The sequence below is a fragment of the Pezoporus wallicus genome, unplaced genomic scaffold (assembly GCF_028554395.1).
Source record: "Pezoporus wallicus isolate ANWC-B61680 ecotype Strahan unplaced genomic scaffold, APGP_CSIRO_Pwel_v1 contig_5069, whole genome shotgun sequence".
NCBI lineage: Eukaryota > Metazoa > Chordata > Aves > Psittaciformes > Psittacidae > Pezoporus > Pezoporus wallicus.
In genome coordinates, this window is record NW_026642361.1 from 5526769 (window position 1) to 5549072 (window position 22304).

Consider the following 22304-nt stretch of genomic DNA (forward strand, 5'->3'; position numbering starts at 1 on the left):
CTTTGTCACAGCTACAAGAAGGAAAACTTATGTTTTAGTAACTGAATATGAACAGGGGGTTTCAACTGCAAAAAAGCAGTATAGTGAAACTGTGCAATGTTAAACACCTCAGAACCTGAAAGAGCTTTATTGTAGCACCAGATTTTGTATTTCAGGTACTAAGGAAACTTTTTTTACTTACAGATGTCTGAAATATAGCTCTGAAGTGAGTTTTTCAACCCTAAAGCTCTGAAGCGAGTTTTTCAACCCTAATACTGCATCTAAATAATGATTTTCTCTCCAGAGATGGTATTAGCAACATTCATGTAAAGCAATGGAACTAGCTGTTGCTCAGGAACTTTAATAATGCACCATTTTCTATGTAGGAGCCACCTACTTATGGTTTTAGGTACCCAGTATTAGGCTTCTGGATTTGAAAATGTAATCCAAGTTTTAAATAATAAAACTTGTATTTGAAATGTCTGTTCTGTGTTTTAGTAATGTTAGAATAGAAAACTTAGAGAAGAAATAGTTAGCACATACCTCATTTTAAATTAATGTACAGTAAAAGTCTAGTTTATTTTTTTTGTGACTGTTCCTAAAGATGAACTCATGGAAGCCTCCTTTAAGCTCAATCTGAACAGTAAGAAAATAGCAGAATTTGACTTTGTGAGGTTTTTTTATTTGCTTCTTTTACAGTAATGGTGAAACATTACCTAATAATAATGAACTTTCATGCAATCATATTGGCATTTACTAGGTAAGACTAAGATACAAGCAGGACAAAATCTAGTTTGCTATACTGGTAAGAAACACAAGTGTCAAATTCTTGTATAAGTTCCATCTGTCTTTTGTTGGAAAAAGTGAAATTAAAGCATATTAATGAAAGATTTAATGTCTTGAAAGAGTAAAGAAGAGTAAAATCTGATGATTAAATGGACTTGAGCAAGTTTCAAGATAATTTATTATTGAGACTCCAGAACACTTACAAAGCAGGAAATATGCTATGCATAAGTAACAGTACACATAAAAACAAGTATTAAAAAAATAAAATTAATCACAGGATTTAGAGGGAGTTAGAAAAAAATAATAAATCTGAAGTGTCACACTTTGAATATGAACAATAAATGCATTGTAAGTATCTGCTTGTGCTAGCTTCACAAACAAGACTTCCAGAGAACTATCCATCTATAAAATCCTACTTACATATTTTATTCAGAACATTCTATCACTCTACAAAACAGGCCTGAGTACGTAATATGATGCTAGCTTTCTCTCAGCATCGAAATTAAGCAATTGTGATTCCAAAGACTGCCTTAGTATGAATTGTAAGAGTTGTTTAACTGACACATAGTTTGTTCTTGAATTGCAGGAATAGAGTATGTCACAGTTTTGGGAAATCTTGTATTTAAAAATTAAATGCTCCAAACCTTACCAGATACCATCTTTAGCTTAATATTTTCCCAATATGGGTTTTACCCACATACAGTTTCACTTTTTTTGGCATGTTAGCTTTCTCTAAGGAGCATAAAATAATAGGAACAAAATTACTGTCAAAGAAAGTTGTCATTAATGTCACATCAGTATGACATTTTTGCTTATTTTGTTAGCAAGTATCTTCAGAAGATATTATGTGTTTCAAATCCAATTAGGTGTTTATAGGCATGTCTGTAAAGTAGTCTCTCGTAAAATAAACACAGGCAAAAGCAAGAACTAACAGTACTGTTCTCAAAACCACAAGACTGACACAAGCCTCATCGCACGTGATGCTGAACTCCCAAGCAGGTCGCCATCCTGAATAATCTATAAATAAGCATATAGATGTAAGATTTACTTGTAGTATATATTTAAAGTAACTGAGGAACATAAGTAGCAGTGGAAAACTGTAATACTTACAGGTAAGTTTATCACGTTCTGTATTTCCTGGAAAAAGGGATAAAATAAACAGTGTTACCAGCTAGTCCTGATTTCTTTCTCCTTAAAAATTTGTTATCTAAAATAATAGCTAAAATTTATCTAACTAGCTAAAAATATTATCTATTTAATATAAAATATTTAATATAAAAATATTATCTAAAATAATAGCTAAAACAAACTCATCAGATTTACAATCAGTAAAATTTGAAAAATTCCTTACAATTCCCACTGATAAACCTTACAATTAAAATAAAAGCCAGAATGTTCTGGTAAAAATGAAAACTGATACTTCATAATGGTAATGTCTCCATAAAGCCGTTACTCTTCATAACAATGATATGGATGGGGAAAGGGACACATTATACAGCCCCTTTATCTTCCGTTTGAACCCTCTCCTTTGTCTTTCTCAAAGTAATAAATACTGATTAATATTCACAATGTACACATGAGGTAGCAAGTACTATCAAATACAATTTTATGGATGGGAAAGTGAGACAGACTGATTCCTAAGTGGGGCCTGATACTGGGATCAACTACAACCTGGTATTCTGTGTAGCTGTTTTTCAGACGTGTCTGCTATCTAAAAATTAAGACCTACAGGACTTCTGAATGTTTTTAAAGCTAGACTAACATTTATATTGAGCAAATATAGTAACTACCTGTTAGACAGAAACCATAAACCCTACTTCCAGTTTATTAAATGAAACTTAAAAACACACATCCTAACTTTAGCCACAGGAAACTGCTTGCTTGCGACTTCCCAGCAGGTGGAAGTTATCAGGTCAAGAGCTTTCTGAACACAGTCGACTTACTGTCTCTTCATGTTTCACTCCATCAAAACGTGATGCATACTTACCAATTCATGACTCTAATTCATTTTCTTGACAAGAACAGAGTTAAAAGAATTACCTAGTTTAAGGAAAGGATTTTATTCGCCATCGGGAAAACACTTTATAGCTAGAGAATTAAATCAGTATGCAGTCCCTTTTCATACAGATATAACCAGGTGGGAAAGACAATGGGCCTTACAACTCCAGCATGAATTACAAACCCAGAATGACCTTCTCACAGTTACTGTGACTGCTTTCAGAGTACATAAGCATCAGCTATACTGAAGCTTGAATATAATTCAGCTGTGGCTGGCTGAAACAGTCACAACAGACTCAGTAACTGCAATTTAAATATTTAATTCCAAATATAACTGATTAGTAGCTCTGCTGTTTCTGAAGGCCTATGAGACTACTCAAGAATTGCTGCTAAATGCTACTCTGAAAAGTACATAGCTACATGCTGATTTCTTTGGTATGATTAATAAAGCCAGCACAATATCTGAGTGCAACAAAAAGAGTAATACATTTAACTGAAATCATGACTTATAACTGTCTATCATCAAATGGAGACTTCATAATGATCACTGAGGCCCAGATTCAGTAAAATATGATTTGTTTCCTGAATGTAAATAGCCTTAAGGATACTTTTTAATTACTTGTGAATTGGACACAAGAAAACACCATCAAAGGGTAAAACAAAGCTTGCAACATTCTTTATCAAATACGCCATTGTACTTTTTCCTCTTACATACTGCGTTTTACATTTACTTTTACTTACTACACAGTTTATTTTCACAGGTGTCATTTGCACAATGACTGCATGCTCTTCCTTCTATATATGGTCTTCTTTGCAAATTACCACTATAAAGGAAAAAGCAGAGTTTCACATGTAATTTTTAATGATTTGGTAAGTAGTATCTTAAATCATTTGTTGAAGTAAATACTCTGAAAAAACAACACATTGCTGACAATTCATTATAAAAATCTCAGAATAATTTTCGTTCTTTTAATTGTTCTGTCCCTGTTAAAGAAAGAAACCTTAAAAAGCTGTTATTTTTCTTATGGGAAAATACTCATAATATTCTATTATTTATACTAAAACAGAATTTTGTGGATGGAGCTTGGTTTTAACTGATGAAAAATGAGGATTTTAGAGTGGAAACTTTAGAGGTGAAACACTCTCAAATAGCTTAAACACATTTAGAAAAAAAAATAAATTGTGAGTTTCATTCCACAAAACACGCATGTCCAAGAATAAATAACCAGTCTCAGTGAACACACTGGGATATTTAGATGCTTAAGGATCTCATCCAAGCAGAGACAGTGTTTAAGTGTAAAGATCAGCCTGCAGGACGTACCACGGCACATTCTCAGGAAAGCTCCTTACACACTGTAACTGCTGAAAAGAATAATACAGTTACCATCGTTCTGGCTGCCTATATCATGCTATTAGGTATTGGGAAACAGTACCTGGTGTATGCTGCATTCATTCAAAAAGATGAAGAAGTGCTATATTTCATAGCCTAATCCTGGGAACTCTGGGGCAGATTTAATCCCCTCAAAGGACTGTGCGCTATTATAGTTAGGTTTGTTTCCCACTCTGCTCACTTCCATAGTGGATACTCCTCAAAGGGGATCATTTTCACCAAAACCCATAATACATTTCTTCGGGATCCTAAGCCTGTATTTACACCCTTTATCATCTGTATTTATAAATGAGGGCTACTCACCAGACATATAGAGGAAAAGGTTCCTGTAATGCTGTTGTACAAGATGGATGGTGAAGAACAAAACACCACCTGTGACTTACTTGCTATTATTCTTTGAAATGTATTTTATATATATTGCCTACAAGTACACTGCTGGCCTAAGTTTTACTGCAGCAGCATCTAGAGTGGCATATTGCAACCACATGCTCTGACATGCAGTCCAGGCAGCAATAAAACTGAAGGGGATCTTCTGCTACCAAGAATGGAACATAGGTCTTGAACTTGTCAGAGAAGAGCAGGAAAGACAGTTATTAATATATATATGTATATATAAATATCTCAAAATTAAGAAGTTGCAGGTTAAGTAACTTACCTTTTGGGTGATCATCCATATATACATTCACAGCACAGGTGATTCCCAACAGTGGCCCACACAGTATCTTAAAAAGAGTCTCAGAATCCAGAATAAAAGAGATTGAAGGACAAAGCATTGCTTCTAGAACCTCTGGCAAGACCATAATGCCTTCGTAAGGGCATGAAAGCAGACCCACTTGGTGACTGTGCACATTTCAGTTGCACGAATGCAAATATTAAGAAGCTACAGATATTGCCTGAGCTGCAATTCAACAAGTCTTTCTTGGTATCAAAGGCTTTTACTGCATGTGATAATTACACTTCACACAGTTCCTAATCACTGTGAAATCCCCTTTGAGAGAACTGTCAGCCACAGATCCAGAGAGATGAAAGGCCTTCCCTTTTTCTCCAAGAAGCCCTATCTCCTCATTAAAAATAAGTATATCTACAGATTACTTAACACCTAGGTTACCTCATTGGGAAGGTATAAGGAATGGGAAAAAAAAGCACAAATTAACTTATTTAGAGAGGAAAAAAGTCACTCTCACATGGAACACCAGGTGGCTTCTGAAGACTATGCCACTTAATTGAAACAAAGTATATGGGAGACTATTACATGGGCTTTAATTTCACTTGTCCTGCTGGTTTAGGCTACAGAAATTAAAAGGCTCTCTTCATAAAAACTGACATTGTTGTGGTTTATCTTTTGCTCTTTTGATTAATCATTACTACTGTTTCATTTCTTTCTGACAGCTAGTGAGTACTGAGCCAACATTTTCCATGGTTTTATAGGTGACCACCTTTTCCCTTATGTGTATCACTCCATGTTTACTTCCAGTGATTTTCACTTGCCCAGCAGTGAAGACTTCAGAAACTGTGAGATGTCAGGAGTTTTTCGACATCATGCAAATGTCAGAGCACCCTATATTCACACTATCATGCAAAACTTAGCAATCTGGTAGTTGCAACTGATAAAGTTATCTTGTAAAGTGATAAATCACCAGAGCATCTATCTAGTCTTCCCTTCAGGATTCATCAGGTTGTTTACACTTCTTGCTTTTAGCCATGGGCAAAGAGTGAAATGTGAGAGAGTGTTCAGTTTTTCTAGTTTGGACTTTCTGACTATGGTGCAGAAAGGGCAGAGGTAAAATAAAATTAAAAACCCTAGGTAAATGAAAATAACAAATAACAAGGTAAGAGAAAATAACCAGTTGGAAAAGCTTTCAAGGATGGCTGAGAAGAATGCCCAGTAAGCCAAGAGACATCCTGCAAGACCCTTTCAAGGGTATTTCCAAAATTCTACTACCCTTCAAACGGAATACTAAGGACCATCTTGAGGTTCCTCTTAGAGCTAAAGGTTTCCTGGACATAACCGATGAAGATTCACCTACTAAGAGAAAGCTAGGCAGAAAAGATGAGAACAGCATGACGAACAGAGCCCGGTAGCACAGATGTGGCATCTAAGTTTGAATATGACAGCAATGACAGGGCACATTCCAAAATACTTTATGCTTCTCTTTCAGTGGGAAGGCTACTTTGGGCATCTCAGACATGTATGGTCCCAGCAGCAGATCACAAACGATCTATAAAAGGACCACAGTGTAAAACTGTTACACTGAATGAAGTAATTTTGGCAAGGTGGTCCTTAAACTGGTGCACCCTTAACTCTGAAAAAAACTGTTTTCTAGCTGTCTTCTAAGGCAACTGAGCACTAAGGGTCCAAACCTTAGGACAAAGTCATAAAGATCTAGTTGAAAAAGTGTGTTCCAGTATCTGGAGCTAGAATCATCATCTGGGGATGATTGGTGGCAAGGTTCAGGTTTATCTATTTTTCCAGACAGTTTAGGAAGAGAAAAGGCTGTTAGAGGATTGCCTGTCTGTTCTAACTACGCTTGTTTCTGTGGTGACACAGACAGCAGAGTTCCTGGTTTCAAGCAGAACAAGAGAACAACGACACGTTAAGACCTCATTCTCAAGACAGCTATTCAGCTTAGCTATCAGCTCTCTAGGATGTGCAGAACAGCACAGCAAAACAACATGGTATACTGTTATAGATCAGAAAATCTCAAGTGAGAAGGCTTACAGACCACTGTTGAAGCCAATTAGTCATTATTCTGCAATGGCAACTGTAAACATATTAGTTCAGATTTTAAAAAGAAAACAACAAAGTCCTATACCCCAGCAAGTTTCAAAATAACAATTCAAGTGCAAGTCCAGTTTTGTTGTACAGGAAGAGAGATGGGCAGGGCTCAATGTTTTTTTTAGTTCAGGCTAACTGAACTCCCCAAAAGCGGCCCAGGTTTGCTAGAAGAAAAAGAAAAAAACAGCTGTCATGCAAGCTCACAAGCTATGGATGTTTTAAAAATGACAAATTGCATATGCATGTGCCTGATTATGGACTGTGTACTGTTGTGAGACAAAATATATTATTTTAGAACTACTGCCTCTGTGTCTTCAAACTCCTAATTTAGGAACAGCACTGACTAGGGCCTACGTTTTTTCACAGTATAATTTAAATGTAAAATCACTTCCTGCTGTTAGCTTCTTCTTGCACTGATCATTTACTGTTTTCTAATGTTCAAATAACATGCGGTGCATCACAGCTTTTAGTCAAGAAATGAAAATGAAATTTATTTTACTGTTACAGAGAAAAAAGCAACTGATCTACCAATTGTGCTATTATTTCTGTAATTAATAAGAAAAAAAAAAGAAATACATTGTAAAAAGCTAAGTGCAATTAAAACCATGTATAAAACTGCAAGTTGCCTGCAGCAACTGCTGCCACTTCTTTTGTGTCATATGAAAAAGAAATCATTGGAGTATGGGTAAGTTTGGGGTTTCTTTGCTTAGGATTGGAAGAGAGAAAGATTTATCAGTAAAGTTAACAGATTAAAAAACTTTGCAAGTACATGCTCATAGCTCTCTTGATAACTGAATTAGACAACAACTGTTTTCTCCAATAAATAAAGAACCCAATTTATTTACAGCTAAATGCCATTACAATTGCTTTATTTTTTTAATATTTAAACCTGCAACCTACCTTGGTGCATAGTTGCAAACAAAATTTGCTGCATTTCGTATTCTTCCGATTTTGTTACATGGAGCAACAGCACAGCCTATTTTATATGAACAGTCCGAAACGACCTAAACAATGAAGATTTTAAAATAAATTAAAAACTACACTTAACAGTAACCTAGTCTAATATTTGGAAAGTTTACCTTATTTTCAGAAATCCTACTTCTTATTTTCATTTTGCAACACCTATTCTTATACATTCAAAAATACTGGTGGTAAGCACATTTTTTAAGATTAACTTCTGAATATTCACCCTTCAAGATGAAATGACCTACGCTGCAAGTTTCCAGAATCTTCTACAGAACAATTTTAGTAAGAGTCAATGACTTTATGACTCAGGAGTAGATTCCTTGGAACAAAAGAGAAATTAGTGGCAACTACCCAACAGCTCCTTTAATTATAACATTCATAACTCAGGTCTGCAAGAAGCACTTCTCTGTGCTAGAAGTGGTTCGGCTAATTTGTACTGTAGATTTAAGTCTGAAAGCTCTAGCACTGCACATGTTCAAACTAAAGGAGTGTCATCTGCCATTCTTAACAGAAAACGGTTTATTATCTCTTACAGTTTGGGTCTCTGCTTTTTCTTATAAGATTCTTTTCTATACCTTATGCATATGACTAACCAAACCGTACTAAGTTCAGGTGAAAAAGTTTAACTATACACCTAGCACATCTGGCTGATCATACATTCCACTTCAGAACAATTTAAAAGATATAGTGAATTACTCTCAGTACCTCCCCAGTACAAACAGTACAGGCCTCAGACTGACAAACAGACTTGAATACGCCCACAAGTTCCACCTCTTCAAATGTAACTGTAAGAAGCAGTTACATTCAACAGATACAACCTGTCTTCAAAAAGGATCTTAATATTTAAAGTGGTGTTACCTGACTCTTGGATTAAGGACTAAGCATTTCACAGATTTTTATGTAACCGCATCGCATATTTTTAGGTTTCCACCATTTTGAGATTAGTGTGTTGTGGTTCTCTTGGCAGGTCTACACAGCCTATCCACTATGGTCTGTAAATTTTACCCACGTTCAACTTTCTGTTATAGCCTTCAAGACTATGACAGCTGCTAGTTCATGCCTGGTCTTTGATTATCAGTTTTGATGAAATACGTATTTTTAACAGATTCACTGGTGTTTAACCCATATACTCTGCTTGGTTTTGTTTCCAGCAATTAGTTGCCTGTGTAATTCAGCCTGAAATACTGCCTGAAATGCATGAACATTTTGAGATGACTTAACTATATATAAAACATGAAAGCAATATTAATCAGGAGAAAGAAAGATCAGAAGTGAACATTATTCCAAGAGAAATGTGCAAAACCCACCAGAATTCTATGTAGCCAAGGTTGAACACTGAATTTAAAAATGCTGAAAACTACCTTGCTATATAATTTTTCATAATTTATTGTGCCAGAATAAAAGTGAAAAATACTTTCCAAGATGTTGTCTAGTTCTAATCTCATAAAGATTTACTGCCCCATAAACAGCAAAACTTAAATCCTCCAGCCTTGCTTTTGAGTTTGTTACATGCAGAGTCAAGGGCAGGAAACAAGAATTAACACTTGAGAGGAAGTAAGTGAGAAAAGACACAAAAAGAGGTGCAAAAAAGACCCAAGTAGAAAATGCTCTGTAAATGATTCTGTTAACTACAAAGTATTTTCATTTCACAATCCAAAGTTACTCAAAAAGAACCTCACAGCTACTCTTGTTTTCTGGTAACAGCTGCACTGTAAGTAAGTATACCGCACAGTATTTTCATCTGTAATTTGCACAGAGAGCAGTCTAAGGACCTTCAATACTGATAAGAAATTAAGAGTCACTTTTATTAGCTACCTACTTGACATTAAAACTATCATCTGTTTTAGGTCAGTGAAATACTATATACTTGTTCATAGATACAATTAATTCTACTGCAAAGCTTATTTTTTAATCATGGTAATTAACAGATGCATTTAAAATATTAAGTGTTCCAAGAAAAGCTTCACTTTCTCAATAGAATTAAGATTGTCAGAATTACCACTGAGAAATCAGATATATATCATAAATTGCCTCTTTTGTTGTTGATGCTTTTTTTCTTCTCTTCCTTTTTTACAAGATATGTAAAGAACACAATTTACTTTGGATGGATTTTCTCCTTCTGTTAACATTTCTACTATGGAGTACCACAAACATTCAGCAATTACTGTGATTATTTTGAACAGCATCTCCAAACTTACAGAAAACAGAACTGTGTGGCTTTGAAGCTGTAGAACTTGAAACGATTATTTTATGAAGTTCAGGCAGTACTGATATAATGAGCCTTTCAGCAGGGCCAGTATTGTGAACAAGAATAGGTTACTACATACAAATCAGATGAGCCAACTGACAGTACAGACATTGCTTGAGATTACAAAAGTCAATAAACTGTCAGTCACTATGGACGACATACAGAACTCTGTATTATTTACAGCCCCCACTGATTCATGTGGGAGGCATTATACAGGACATTTTACCAAAGATAACTCTTACCTGAAGGTAATGACCGCAGAACTTAGAACATACATCCACATTAAAGACATAGAACGCGACCTCATCATACCACGATTTAATGGCACCAGTAACATTAAATGCTTGAACACTTCCAACCCAAATATTCTCTCCAATAGATGTGAAATTAGGATGGCACTGGTATCTCTCCTTTAAGTATACATTATGTTCAAAAACACATTTTCTTGCCCACGCCCTTGCAGTCCTTGCCAAAGCTGCATCCCAAGTCTGCAAAACATGAAAGGTGAAATAGCTGTGCAACTACACACAGACCTCAGATAAAGCCAGTTAGGCAATAAAGTACAGATATACTATGCTGGAGTTTCATAAAGAAATACTTTCCCTTATTTAGGCCAAGTACCAGTGTTTTATTTTAATCGACATTTCCTGTTGCAGCATGGAAATACGCTTTGTTTCATTAGACTATTTTTTGTCCCCTTTCACTGTTGAAAATTAACTAAGAACACTTGCTAGTAACTGAAAAGTTGTTTGAAATGCACTTACATATTCAGATAAGAAATTACTGTCATACTAATTAAACATGAAACTTCTCTTTGTGCTTGTTTTTGTTGAATAGGTCATTAAAGGTTTCTATTTGGTATATAGAAACTAATTCAAACTAAAAAAGCACAGCTATTGTAGATTCTGATCTACAGCTAAGTTTTTTTTTAAGGGAGGCTCCAGAACACTTATTGCTCCCACAGTAAAGCTTTAAACTCACATTGGAGCATTTTACAAAGACAGGTCTGTGAGGTAAACATGCCAATGTTTGGCTAGTAACTTATTCTGTTACCTCTTAGTTCTTTGTAGCCTGCCACCATTAATAAAACTTCTGATTCCTGAATATGAACCATCTTTGTTGTTTTCCAGTCTCAATTGCTTTTCAGCCAGGTTCTTCTACCATTAAAATACCTAGTTCTATGTCTTATAAAAGATCCTGTGGTTTATTGCATAGGTTTATTGATGTTGGTACATTTCAGTTCACTCTTAATCTCTACGTGGATCGTGGATCTTACAGTAACTTCACTGGCTTCTCCTAACTGTTTTGTTCCTCAGGCCCTTAGTTTTTTCTAACTGTATTTCTATGTGCATACCTTTATTCATAGTTTTTCCCAGTTTTCAGGAAAATACAATAAACATAGAATCATATCGTAGAATCATAGGATGGTTTGTGTTGGATGAGCCTTGAAGGATCATCTAGTTTCCAACTCCCCTGCTATGGGCAGGGACACCTTCCACTAGACCAGGTTGCTCAAAGCCCCATCCAGCTTGGCCTTGAACACTGCTAGGAATGGGGCAGCCAAAGCTTCTCTGGGCAACATCAAACATTCACTTTTTCTGCATCTTCTTCAGTTTTGTTTAACACTTTCCGGGGGGGGGGGGGGAATAAAAAATTCTGCAATTTGTTTTGGTTATGACAACCAAAAATTCTTCCTTGCTTCCAGAAATTCCCTTCAGCCCCAGTACTGCACTTCACCTCCTTGCTTTTGATGAAGATCCTAGCTCTTCTGGATTGGTCCTGCTGATGGCCCATTGCTTCTTCCTAGGCAGAAACTCCTGCGGGGCCTACAAGAAATCTGTAGAGGGACTTTTTACACGTGACATGATAGGAGAAAATGGCAGACTTTGATTAGACATTAGAAGGAAGTTCTTACCAGGAGGGTGATGAAGCCCTGCACAGGTTGCCCAAAGAAACTATGGCTGCCCTATCCCTGGCAGTGTTCAAGGCCAGGATGGACGGCGCTCTGAGCAACCTGGTCTAGTGGAAGGTGTCCCTACCCATGGCAGAGGGTTGCAAATGGATTATCTTTAAGGTACCTTGTACGACCCTATGATCTGCAGCTTGCCTGCGTCGCTGCATCCTCATCCTGCATGCCTGATGTTTCTAGACTCACCTGTCTACAACTCACTCTATTTCCTATCAAATGAATGTGATGGCATTTGAACACAAACCAGTGATTCCAACCTGGCTGCCTCACCCATGGCCACCAAGAGCCCCCTGGCCCACTGTTATACTGCTGCCGGCGGCGGTCTGCAGCCACTCGTGCACCCCCAGGCCTGCTCCTACCATGTACCGCATGTTGCTGGCCTCTGGCTGGACTTTGGAGCGGAAGTCATTGTGGACGCGCACGCATTCCTTGATGAAGGCGGTATCTGTGATGGCCGGCAGGAGGCGTTGTTGCCCTGCCGCAGGCCTCAGCACCACCCACAAGGCCAGCACCACCGCCCATGGCCTCATGGCCGCAACTGCCGGGTTCCCGCAGAGATATCCCGGCTCCACCTTGTCCCGGCCCAGCCTCTTCCAGAACCTTCTCCTTCACAGGGCGGCCCGCCGGATGCTGTTGCCACGTGACGCGAGGAGCCCGCTGGGGGGCGCTGCGGCGGCGGGCGGGGCGCGGCTGGCGCGCGGGGCGGTGGCTTGCTGTCGGGCAGGCGGCGGCCATGGTGTTGTCGGCGGCGCAGCAGGTGGTGGTCTCGGTGGTGCTGGTGCTCTGCGTCTTTGTCGTCATGCCCAGAATGTTCGGGGCGGGCGGCGGCGGGCGGGCCGGCCGGGCCCCGCGGGGCGGCAGGGCCGGCCCCGGACATTACGATCTCCGTCAGCACCGCAGAGGTAGGAGACACAGGGGTAGCCGGGGCCGCGCTGCCGGCCGCTCGGAGCCGGCCCCTGGCTCGGGGATGTAGCCCCCGGGAGCGGAGAGGGTTATGCCCTTGCCCGACGGGAGCCGCTTGGTCATTTACACTGGCCGTGAAGGGCCAGGCCTTGTCAGCCGCCTCCGAGCTGGCCTGCGCCCCCCCCCTCCACGTCACCCACTTTGTGTTCTGCTTCTCTAGTTCATGACAATTCTGATTTTTGCCTGTGTCGTTCTAATCAAGTGTCTTACAAATACAGGTAACACCCTGTTACGGGAAGCGTATCTCAGCGTGGCCGTGTAAGGAATAGTGCCTGCAGGGCGGCACTTAATTCCTCCGGCACCTGTGAGGTCCCAGAGGAGGAAATCCACTGCGCATGTTAGAAGCGCAGCAAGGAAGCCGAGCGTTACTGCCCGTAAACATAGCATACATCATGTGAGATTTGACTGGTAGTGTATTGGCACGAGTCGAAGATGCTTGTTTAGAAAAGGTATCACTGAACGGGCTAGAGAGCTTCTTGTTAAAGCGTGAGCAGTATAAATGTATGTTAAACTCTGTCACTGAGGATTTAGCTTAAGGTCCAAAGGTCTGCTTTCACTCTGGAAAATAACAAAATGCCTGCTTTCTTAAGGTGGCTCTGCGATTCCTTGATAATACCTTCCAAGGCATTCTAAGGGATAAACAGCTGCTGTAATCCTTCAAATTATGTGTCTGTGTGTTTTCCCGGAAGGCAGAAAAAGTGAAGCTTGAGCTGCTACCATGTTCTTCCCATCTGATGTCAAACCAGCTTTGTGCTTCCTAAGCTCTTGTCTGGCCTGTTTTGCTTCATGATGTTTAATTTATATGTTAGCTGTCATTTCCTATAAATCAAATGGTTTTAAACCCAAACCTCACAAAAAGGCAGCACTGCATAAAATAAGGTTCAGGCAGATCTGGTGTCCTCACCTGTCTGGGTGGTTCTTTTCTCCTGTTTGGTCTCTAACTCACTTTGCTGTTTCTTCAGTGCCAGGAAGGTGTTTGCTGCACCTACATTCTTATTGTATGACCTCTGGAAATTTTTTTACCATATTAAGTATTTCAGTAAATTTCACTTACTTTCAGTTCTGTTTGTTTTTAATGTAAGAAAAAAAGCGAGTGCAAACTTTAGTAATCAATAGAAAACATTCTGAGGAGGAAGACTGTTAAAATGAGATTTCTAGAGTAGTGCATTTGTAGTAAGTCTAAACCTGTTTGTGTTGAAAGGAGACTGTCTGCCTGAACTTGCGTTAAATGATTAAGGTAGCTTGAGTTCTGCTTGTATCAGGTAGGGCCTTTAATTTTCTTGTGTACATGTCCAGTTCTGTTTCCGGTTCCACTGAGTAAACATGCAAATAAAAGATCTCCAAATGGGCATGTTGCAAACTGATCAATTACATGTAGAACTTGTAGTGATACTTGGCATGGCTTGACTGCAGAGCATCGATTTACCATCAGTTTGCTATCAAGAAAACATTGCTACAGTCAGAGTCTTTCCTGTAACTAAAAAACTTTTCTGGCTAACTTATGTTAGACAATTCTAAAACAATGTTGGAGCTCTCTTATCACAAAGTACCAGCTTAGGTTAGCAGAATTGGAACCCTTTTTCTCCTGTATTTGGAAGATGATGTAACTAAAAAGAAAGAGTTATTTCACTGGGAGTTGTAACTTACGTTAATTTTTTTCTCTATGTGATTGTGGCTGTCTCTTGCACTTTGAGTTATGTGGCTGTCAGTTCTTGAAATGCCACTGTCTGTATTCAATGACAGGGAGCGATTTGCATAATGGTCTTTTGTTTGGGAGTTTTTATAGAATGTGAATCTTGTTTTAGCCATACCCAGTTCTGATATATTAAATTATGATGAGCTAAATGTTCAAAGGGATTTGAAAGTATAAGTCTAGGCAGTCAGTTGAGACACCAGTGTAAAACTTTACCACCCCTCCAGTCACCTGCTGTCTGTCTCTGCACGCATCTGCATTCTTTAGCTGATAGCACTGTTTCTCATGTGCATGGCCCATGAACCCCAGATTTTACTACCAAATAACCTAATTCCTAAGTCAAACAATGACACTGGCTGTTCTTTTATCTGCTCCCTGTTCTGGCAGGCAAATCACATGCAAAAATACTTCAGACTTCCAAGGCTGCATCTCTTTGCTGTTGTGTAATCTTGTGCTAAATATTTGATTTGCAGAGGTACAGCACTTCTAAGCCCATGAGAATATCCAGCTAACACTGAATTTACTGTCAAAATAACAAAATCATCACACAGCATGTGTATTTCAACAAAACAATAATTCAATTTGTACTTAACTCCTTTGATACAGAGGAAAAATACTAATTTGTAACTGCTCAGCATTATCAACAGGTTTTGTGAGTATAGTTTTAAGTTGTTTCTTGTAACATCTGCTTTTCTGCAGGTTGCTGTAGGTTTGCCAATATTGCTGTGAAGGAGCTTAAAACTTAAGATGTTAAAGCTTAAATGTTAAAATGTTAAAGAAACATAGAAACTAGTTTGAGAGTGTGCTGTCTAGATTTAACTTTGCATACAATTCATGAAAGAGTGATTTTTAATTTTTTGGTTTTGGTAATTTTTATTTGGATGCGGGGCTGCCCATACCATCTTGGTGGAGTGATGAACAAAGTCACATAAGAAGAAAACAGTTTAATTCCAGTTGTGAAACTAATTGCAGTCTTAATTTCTTTTCTTACTTTGTCTTCTTTCTCTCAATTTAACTTTTAAGGTAGTCCTCAGACAGTTTATCAAGTTCACCAGAATCCAGGAAATTCTGACAGTCATACTTACCAGAGCATTCAGCAGATGAGAAATGCAGTGGAAAAAGAGATAAAGAGTGAGAGAACAAGAGGAAATGGTAGAGAGTTAGCATTCACCCTCATGCCATTGTATGCCCTTGGAGTGGGAGTGTTTGCAGCATACAAATTTCTTAAGGTAAGAAAAGCATTAAATTATTGAAATTGGAAGGAAATGTAACTTGTTGGATTTGTTTTGTGCCTCTCTGTGCCCCCCCTTCTATTTCTGAGCCCATGTATATTGTTGTCAAGAAGCCTTTTCTTGCTCAGTTTGACTTTGAATGTGAGCTCCAGAGTTAAAATTTCGTAATTTTTGATTCTTCCTTATAAAGGCTTCTGACTGACTTCTACAAGTATCTAAAACAAGGTGAGAATCTTACCCCCCTCCCACCCGGATAAGAATCTGAGAATCTAAACAGTGCTGTTACCTGAGGCTGTAATTTAAGCCTCATCAGTATTTCACTTCCTTTTCAGTCTTCAGAATGAGATTAAGTATGGGAATGAGGTGGACAGAAGGATGATTCCTGCAGAGTAATAGTCTTAGATTAGCAATTAGATAAATAGTGAGTAGACTTAACCTTTTATTTGACTTGACATTTTATTTGAATTTCTCATTTGGTCATGCAGCTGCAACATAGACTTTTATCCATGAAATATGATACATTTTTTACCATTTGTAAATCAAAAAAAGGAGAAAACGTGATCAGTTGTTTGTGGTTTTTTTTAAATGCCTTGATATGTATTATTTATAGTAAGAGATATTACAGCACTTGGAATGCTGAGAGGGCACCTGGAATATTGTTGCTTGCCTTCAGAATAAAGAAACCCAGCCTGAACAAAGTCAGAGACAGCATCTTCATTTCCATAGTTGTTTCATATAATCTCAATAATGAGAAAAATACCACAATTTAGCAAAATGGACATGGGGGCTGACCAGTTTGGTTTTAAAAATAAATGTAATTAGGTTGTAAATAAGATTTAAACATAATAAAAACAATAATTTGGAGGTTACAGATCTTTACACTTGAGCTTGTGAGTTTAAAATGTAAATTTTATTATAATTGCATCTTCACTACTTGAAGAAGGAAGTTTTACCTCTTAGTTAATGGGAGGAAACTGGATCCAGTAACCTAGGAGATTCCTTCTGTTCATTTTTGAAAACTGGATTTGATATAGCAACTTCTTTCTTTTACAGCTTGTCAGTCAGGTTGCCATTGCTTAAAATCAGGAGTGTTAGTTTAAGATACAAAGAAGGCACAGCTGAATAGAGTTTCATTAATGGAGCAGATTTTTATGGTTTCTGTTTAGCTTCAGTAAATTTCTAAGTGCCTTCTTGTTTTAATACACGAATAGTGATGAAGTGTTTTTAACATGATTTTATTTATTAAAGATGAAGTCACATGAAGAAAGTCTCACCAAAAAGGAAAAAAGTATGGAAGACAAGGCAAAGGAAACAGGTAAGATACCCATTCAGAATGCATATTTCCTGCTGGAACAAAGCTACATGTTTTCATTGGTGGCAGTCTAGCTAAATGAGAACAATCTTTTAAGTTACTTAAGTGCAGCTAGGAACCTACAAAAAAAGACTTTGTTAGTCTTTGTATGTGAAACAGTTGTTAGAGGTGTATTTGAAAATTCCAGGTGGTAATGTGCTTTGAAACAGTATAGTGATACAGTATGATTCTCTGCTTTTTAATGTCTGATGTTTTTCTGACTTAAGACTTGTTTGGTTTTCTTCAGTAGAACAGGATGTCTAAATATGATATAATAATCTTTAGAATAATAAGGTATTTAAAAGGGATATAATCTGCTTTAGAATTGAACTGTGTCAGCAGTGGAACAGTATGGGTAAACAGTTAAAGAGACTTGAACTTCTGGGCCAAATTGAGAGACCTGTCAAAGACATCAAATGTTTATAGAAGAGACAGAATAAATTATACCATCTTTTTCTTCATTATAGAGAGAGTACTTTTAACTGTCTGATTCAGTCTGTTCTGCATATGCCAAAAAGTAGGCTTTCCTTTTGAGAAAAAATTATGGCACATCAAAGTTGAGCAGTTTTCATACTTCATATATTTTTTGCTCCTTATATAGACACATATTTAGTCAGTTAAACAACTATCAACCTCTTTTGGTGTCTCTGTATACCAGATCTGTAACTGGGTTCAGCAGTGATTTGCTGTGCTGCCCGCTCACTATTCCTGCGTGTTGCATTCTTCTTTCTTCAAAGTTTAGTAGTATTGTAGGATAAGTTAATCCTCTTGACTCTAGTGCATTGTGTTGAATATAATCGTGATGTGTGAGGGGGCAAATTCATGATAGCATATTAAGTATAAATACACTACTTATATGTCATGAAGTCTTGAAATTGTATATATTTGAGGCTGGGAAGGTGACAGCCACATTCTTGCTCAGTTTCTGCCAATGTGTCCTCTATTTGGGCACTATTGGAGGCAGGTTACTGGATAAGAGGGACATAGTAAAGCTACTGTTCTTACCTCAGCTATTCCTTTTTCATGTTCTAGAATTTTACAGAGAAAAAAAATCCTGTTTTTTAATCTGCCCAACTGAAAATACAAATTAATATCTTTTTTGTTATTGTAAATAGATTTCTTACAGTGTCCTTTCCTCCTCCCCCAACTCTCCTCCCCCTTTTTTTTTTTTTAAATTCTGTGTTTTGTTAGAGCATCAGCTTTTAGAGCTGGAGCAGCATCTAGCACAGACAGAGAAAATGCTAAATTCCTTATTGACTCAGTTGGATCCACTGTCAAACTGGTGAGTGTTTCTAAACATCTCATTTAGTATTGTTTTATGTAAATTGAAATTCTCTAAAATGTTAACAGAGTTCTTAAAATGTTCCTTATATATAGGTAAGGAATAGTGTTTAGGAAGCTTCTTTAATTACTTATTGTCTCTGTGGCCTTTTGCAGGTAATAGCTCTTCTGCAATTTGTGATATTTTCCACAGTCACCTCCTGTCTCTTGTTCACCAAACGCAAGTGCAAAAGCTCAGACTTATCACGTTACTGTGGCTTTAAATTTTAATATTGACCAAAGAGATTAATACTGAAAAAATACTTAAGCTCAGTAGCATTTGAAAGCCCTTGCAGAAATTAGGTTTCCAGTAGCAGAAAGAGTTTCTTCCTTCTGCTGTAATTTGAAAACAAAACTAGTTATCAAGGGTAGCTAATTATTTCTTAAGAAGCTAGGGTCTTACCTAAGTACTAGAAATGAAAATACCCATGTAGTACATTTTTTGTAGACTGACATCTTTCACGAAGCCTAGTTAAAAACATGCAAAATTTCATGATTATTCCTTTAGTGTGTTTCTGAACTTAATATGTGCTGAAACTATTAAGCAGCAAATACACTGATAAATTTGCATTACAGATTCAAGGTAGTGATGGGGAGAAAAATAAAATCTGAAATAAATGAGAAACGCCTCTAAACTGTAAATGTCTGCATTAGGCACTGTTGTACTAAAAATAAAAATAAAATTACTTTGGAGAATTGTTTGTTTCAGTAGTCATTACTCAGCCTTAGCCACTTGGGCTCCAGTGTTAGAATTCAGTGGCTAGATTATTCTGCAGACGTATGGTGGTGGGCTCCCTACTTCTCAGGAGACAGTTCTCAAAGAAAATGTTGACCTAAACGTGTTGCTAACTCAACTATGGTACTTATCCACAAACAGAGCTATTGTAGTCTTGTACATTATTATCAAACTCTCACTTCCAAGGTAATCTTTCAGCTGCTGACATCTGCCTTGTTTTTTTTTTCCTAGTGTTAATGCTTTAGCTTGTGAGCAGAAGGATGAAATAATGACACAGCTCCAATCAATTAGACGGCTGATGAAAGAAAGTGGATTGGATAAATCAGAAAACACAATGAAAGGTACTTTGATTTCCAGCAGGATAGGCAACTTTCATTTATATTTTAAAGTAATAAACTATAGTTTATTCCTTTAAATACAGGATTTCTTTAAATATAGAATCTTACTATAGTAATGTTTAGCTCTTGCATCTTAGGTAATGTGTGTGAAATTAATTTTATTCTGGAGGAGTGTCACTGTTCCTGTTTGAGGTGTGTCTGGATATATCATGACTTTCCTTTGGGAACAGGTGCTAAAAGACATCGCACTAGGACAGACCACACAGTCATGTTCTGCTTTGTTAAAATGGGCTTTTTGAACAGGAGTTCCTAAGCAGGCTGTTAGTACTGGAGTAATTTCAGTTTGAGGATTCCCATGTGGGGACCTCTGAGGCTGCACAATATACAAAACAACAAATTTTATATTAGTTTCAACTGGAGACTATCAAGAGGTTCTTAGTAGTCCAGAAGAAATCTTAAGAATGGCTCACTAGAAATTTGGGGAATGTTTGCATTAGTTGAGTCTTAATAGAGGAAAAACAAAAATGCTACTTCTAAACTGAAGCTGAAATTTGGTGACTTTTTGGTAATTTGAACTTTCTTTTTATTTTATTTTCTTTTTTTGTGAATTTTAAGATCTTGGCCACGTTTGTAACGAGAAACTTGAAGATCTCATTCAGTCATTTGCTGAACATTCTGAAGAGAAAGAAATGGATGACAGAGAAAATGACAGTAATGAAGATTTGCTTGAGTATATTGATAATGATGACAGAATAGAAGAGCATGAATTACACAATGAGTGCGAAGAATATCAGTTGGAGCAAGATGTGGTAGAAGACCAAGAAATAATGAACATTGCATCAGAAGAGATGGGATTGAGGAGGCGTAATAGATATGAATGAAATCTGCACATATAAAATTTTAAAAAGCTTATGAATTATTTTTTTCCTATAATGTATGCACTTTAAACTGTTTTGAATGGAGTTCTGTGCACTGCTGTATGCTTTAAAAAGGGTGTGAAATACTGCCTGTGCTCCTGTCTGTGACAGTTCTGTAACTGACTTCAGTGGCAGCAGAATTTTACTCAGGATGTTTACATATTTTTTTCTATTTATTTTTTTCCTATAAAAAATATTTCTGTACTCTGTATATAATGCACTGTAACTATATCTGATGCTTCACTAAAATATTAGAATGTCTTGTAGTTAAGACTATAAAGAATAGATGTTTCATAAATATTTTGTAGCTAACAAGCATGTTGCCATGTGACTTTCTTGAGTTCATTAAAGAGCATGGACTGATGAATTCAGCTCTTTGTGGAAAACTTTCTCCGAAGCAGGTATAAAAAGTAGTTAGCATTAAGTCTTAGAAATGCATTCAAGTTTTTATTTGGACAGAGAAACCTGGCCACAGACACTATTTATGTCCAAGTTTGCCATCTCCTCACGAATTACATATAGTTTTGTATATGAGTTTAAACTTCAATAATTTCACTGGATCACTTAATCTGTTCCACACCTGTCACTGATTAAACTCTGCAGCTGCCTCATAATTGATGACCATTAGTACTATATCCCTATTTCATATTTATTTTAACACAATAGAACCTTTCCTTTTGATGCGTTGCAATACTCTTTTTCTTAGAATAGCATTCTGAGAAACAGATGCATTGCTATTATCATTCCGTACCTGTGGGCTTTGGAGGTTCATTTTTCAGTTCATGATGCCAGCTTAATAGCTGCTTTTTTAAAACATTTACTTCCTTTGCCAGACTAATTTTTGTCCATACCTTTATTTTCCGCTTATTTTTTGTTCACTTAACATGTATGCCTATTTAGCTGCCACCCTTCAGTGACAGGAAGTACATTAGAGGTATGCCTGACAGCACAATACTGTTATATTTTCGGGTTTATAATTGCATAGCTTTTAAGTAGGCTAGTTGCAATGCCTCTTGCTATCTTTGTTCTTAAAGGAAAACAACATGGATTTGTTTTAATGTAGGAAATGCACCAAACCTGTTACTGTGCCACTCACTGAAACGGAATGAATTGCTCATTCAGGTGCAGGAGCATGGTACATCATTGGTTTTACAAATGGATCACATGTTCTTTGAAGTAACAGTATCCAGAAATACATCATTAGCGTCAGTGTATTAGGCAACATCTCACTTACTGCAAAACTAATTTGGGAAAACTGATTTACCAGAAAGCTAGGGTTTCTCCAGAGGTGATAGTTTTCCCCAGGACAGAATGGATACAATTGGACAGAATTATGCTGCTGCTACTGGAAGCCCTTGCCTATGAGGTCTCAAGCTACTTTGGGGTAATGGCTGGATTTCTGACCCAGGTCTGTAGCCGTTCACCGTGAGCCCTTTTGCTGCTAGTTTGAAATCTCTGCTTTCAGCTGTCTGGATCTGCGCAGCACACGGACCTGTGCAGCGCACAAGAGCTTAGTCTCCCTGGCGGGTGCTGCGGAGCTCTGCCGGCCGGGGCACGGCCGGTGTGCGCTGGAAGGATGCTGGGGCCGGGCATTTCCTCCGGAGGGGTCCTGTCAGCCAGCCTCGCCGCTCGGCTATGGCGG

The 22304-nt window shown here is 37.7% G+C and overlaps 2 protein-coding genes across 2 annotated transcripts; one reads left to right on the forward strand and one right to left on the reverse strand.

The window, feature by feature from the left end:
- Positions 1–1172: 1172 nt before the first annotated feature.
- LOC130609947 (GLIPR1-like protein 2) lies at positions 1173–12652 on the reverse strand. Its single transcript, XM_057429420.1, has 6 exons — positions 12472–12652; positions 10386–10631; positions 7830–7933; positions 3505–3587; positions 1876–1902; positions 1173–1782 (listed from the first exon to the last, which is right to left on the reverse strand). Exons 1-6 carry the CDS (start codon positions 12640–12642, stop codon positions 1628–1630), a joined length of 786 nt encoding a protein of 261 aa, XP_057285403.1. The 5' UTR covers positions 12643–12652; the 3' UTR covers positions 1173–1627.
- Positions 12653–12761: 109 nt separating this feature from the next.
- On the forward strand, positions 12762–21033 carry CCDC107 (coiled-coil domain containing 107). The gene is made up of 6 exons (XM_057429469.1): positions 12762–13014; positions 15792–15997; positions 17249–17315; positions 18543–18633; positions 19639–19748; positions 20361–21033. Exons 1-6 carry the CDS (start codon positions 12846–12848, stop codon positions 20624–20626), a joined length of 909 nt encoding a protein of 302 aa, XP_057285452.1. The 5' UTR covers positions 12762–12845; the 3' UTR covers positions 20627–21033.
- Positions 21034–22304: the final 1271 nt, after the last annotated feature.

Bases quoted from the DNA above. Each gene is read 5' to 3' on its own strand.
- LOC130609947 (XM_057429420.1), bottom strand. From the start codon at position 12,642: ATGAGGCCATGGGCGGTGGTGCTGGCCTTGTGGGTGGTGCTGAGGCCT. The intron at 7,934-10,385 runs GTAAGAGTTATC...TTCATTGTTTAG, and splicing joins TCTGCGGTCATTACCTTCAG to GTCGTTTCGGACTGTTCATA. The intron at 1,783-1,875 runs GTAAGTATTACA...GCTTATTTATAG, and splicing joins AGAACGTGATAAACTTACCT to ATTATTCAGGATGGCGACCT.
- CCDC107 (XM_057429469.1), top strand. From the start codon at position 12,846: ATGGTGTTGTCGGCGGCGCAGCAGGTGGTGGTCTCGGTGGTGCTGGTG. The intron at 13,015-15,791 runs GTAGGAGACACA...TTAACTTTTAAG, and splicing joins TCTCCGTCAGCACCGCAGAG to GTAGTCCTCAGACAGTTTAT. The intron at 18,634-19,638 runs GTGAGTGTTTCT...TTTTTTTCCTAG, and splicing joins TTGGATCCACTGTCAAACTG to TGTTAATGCTTTAGCTTGTG.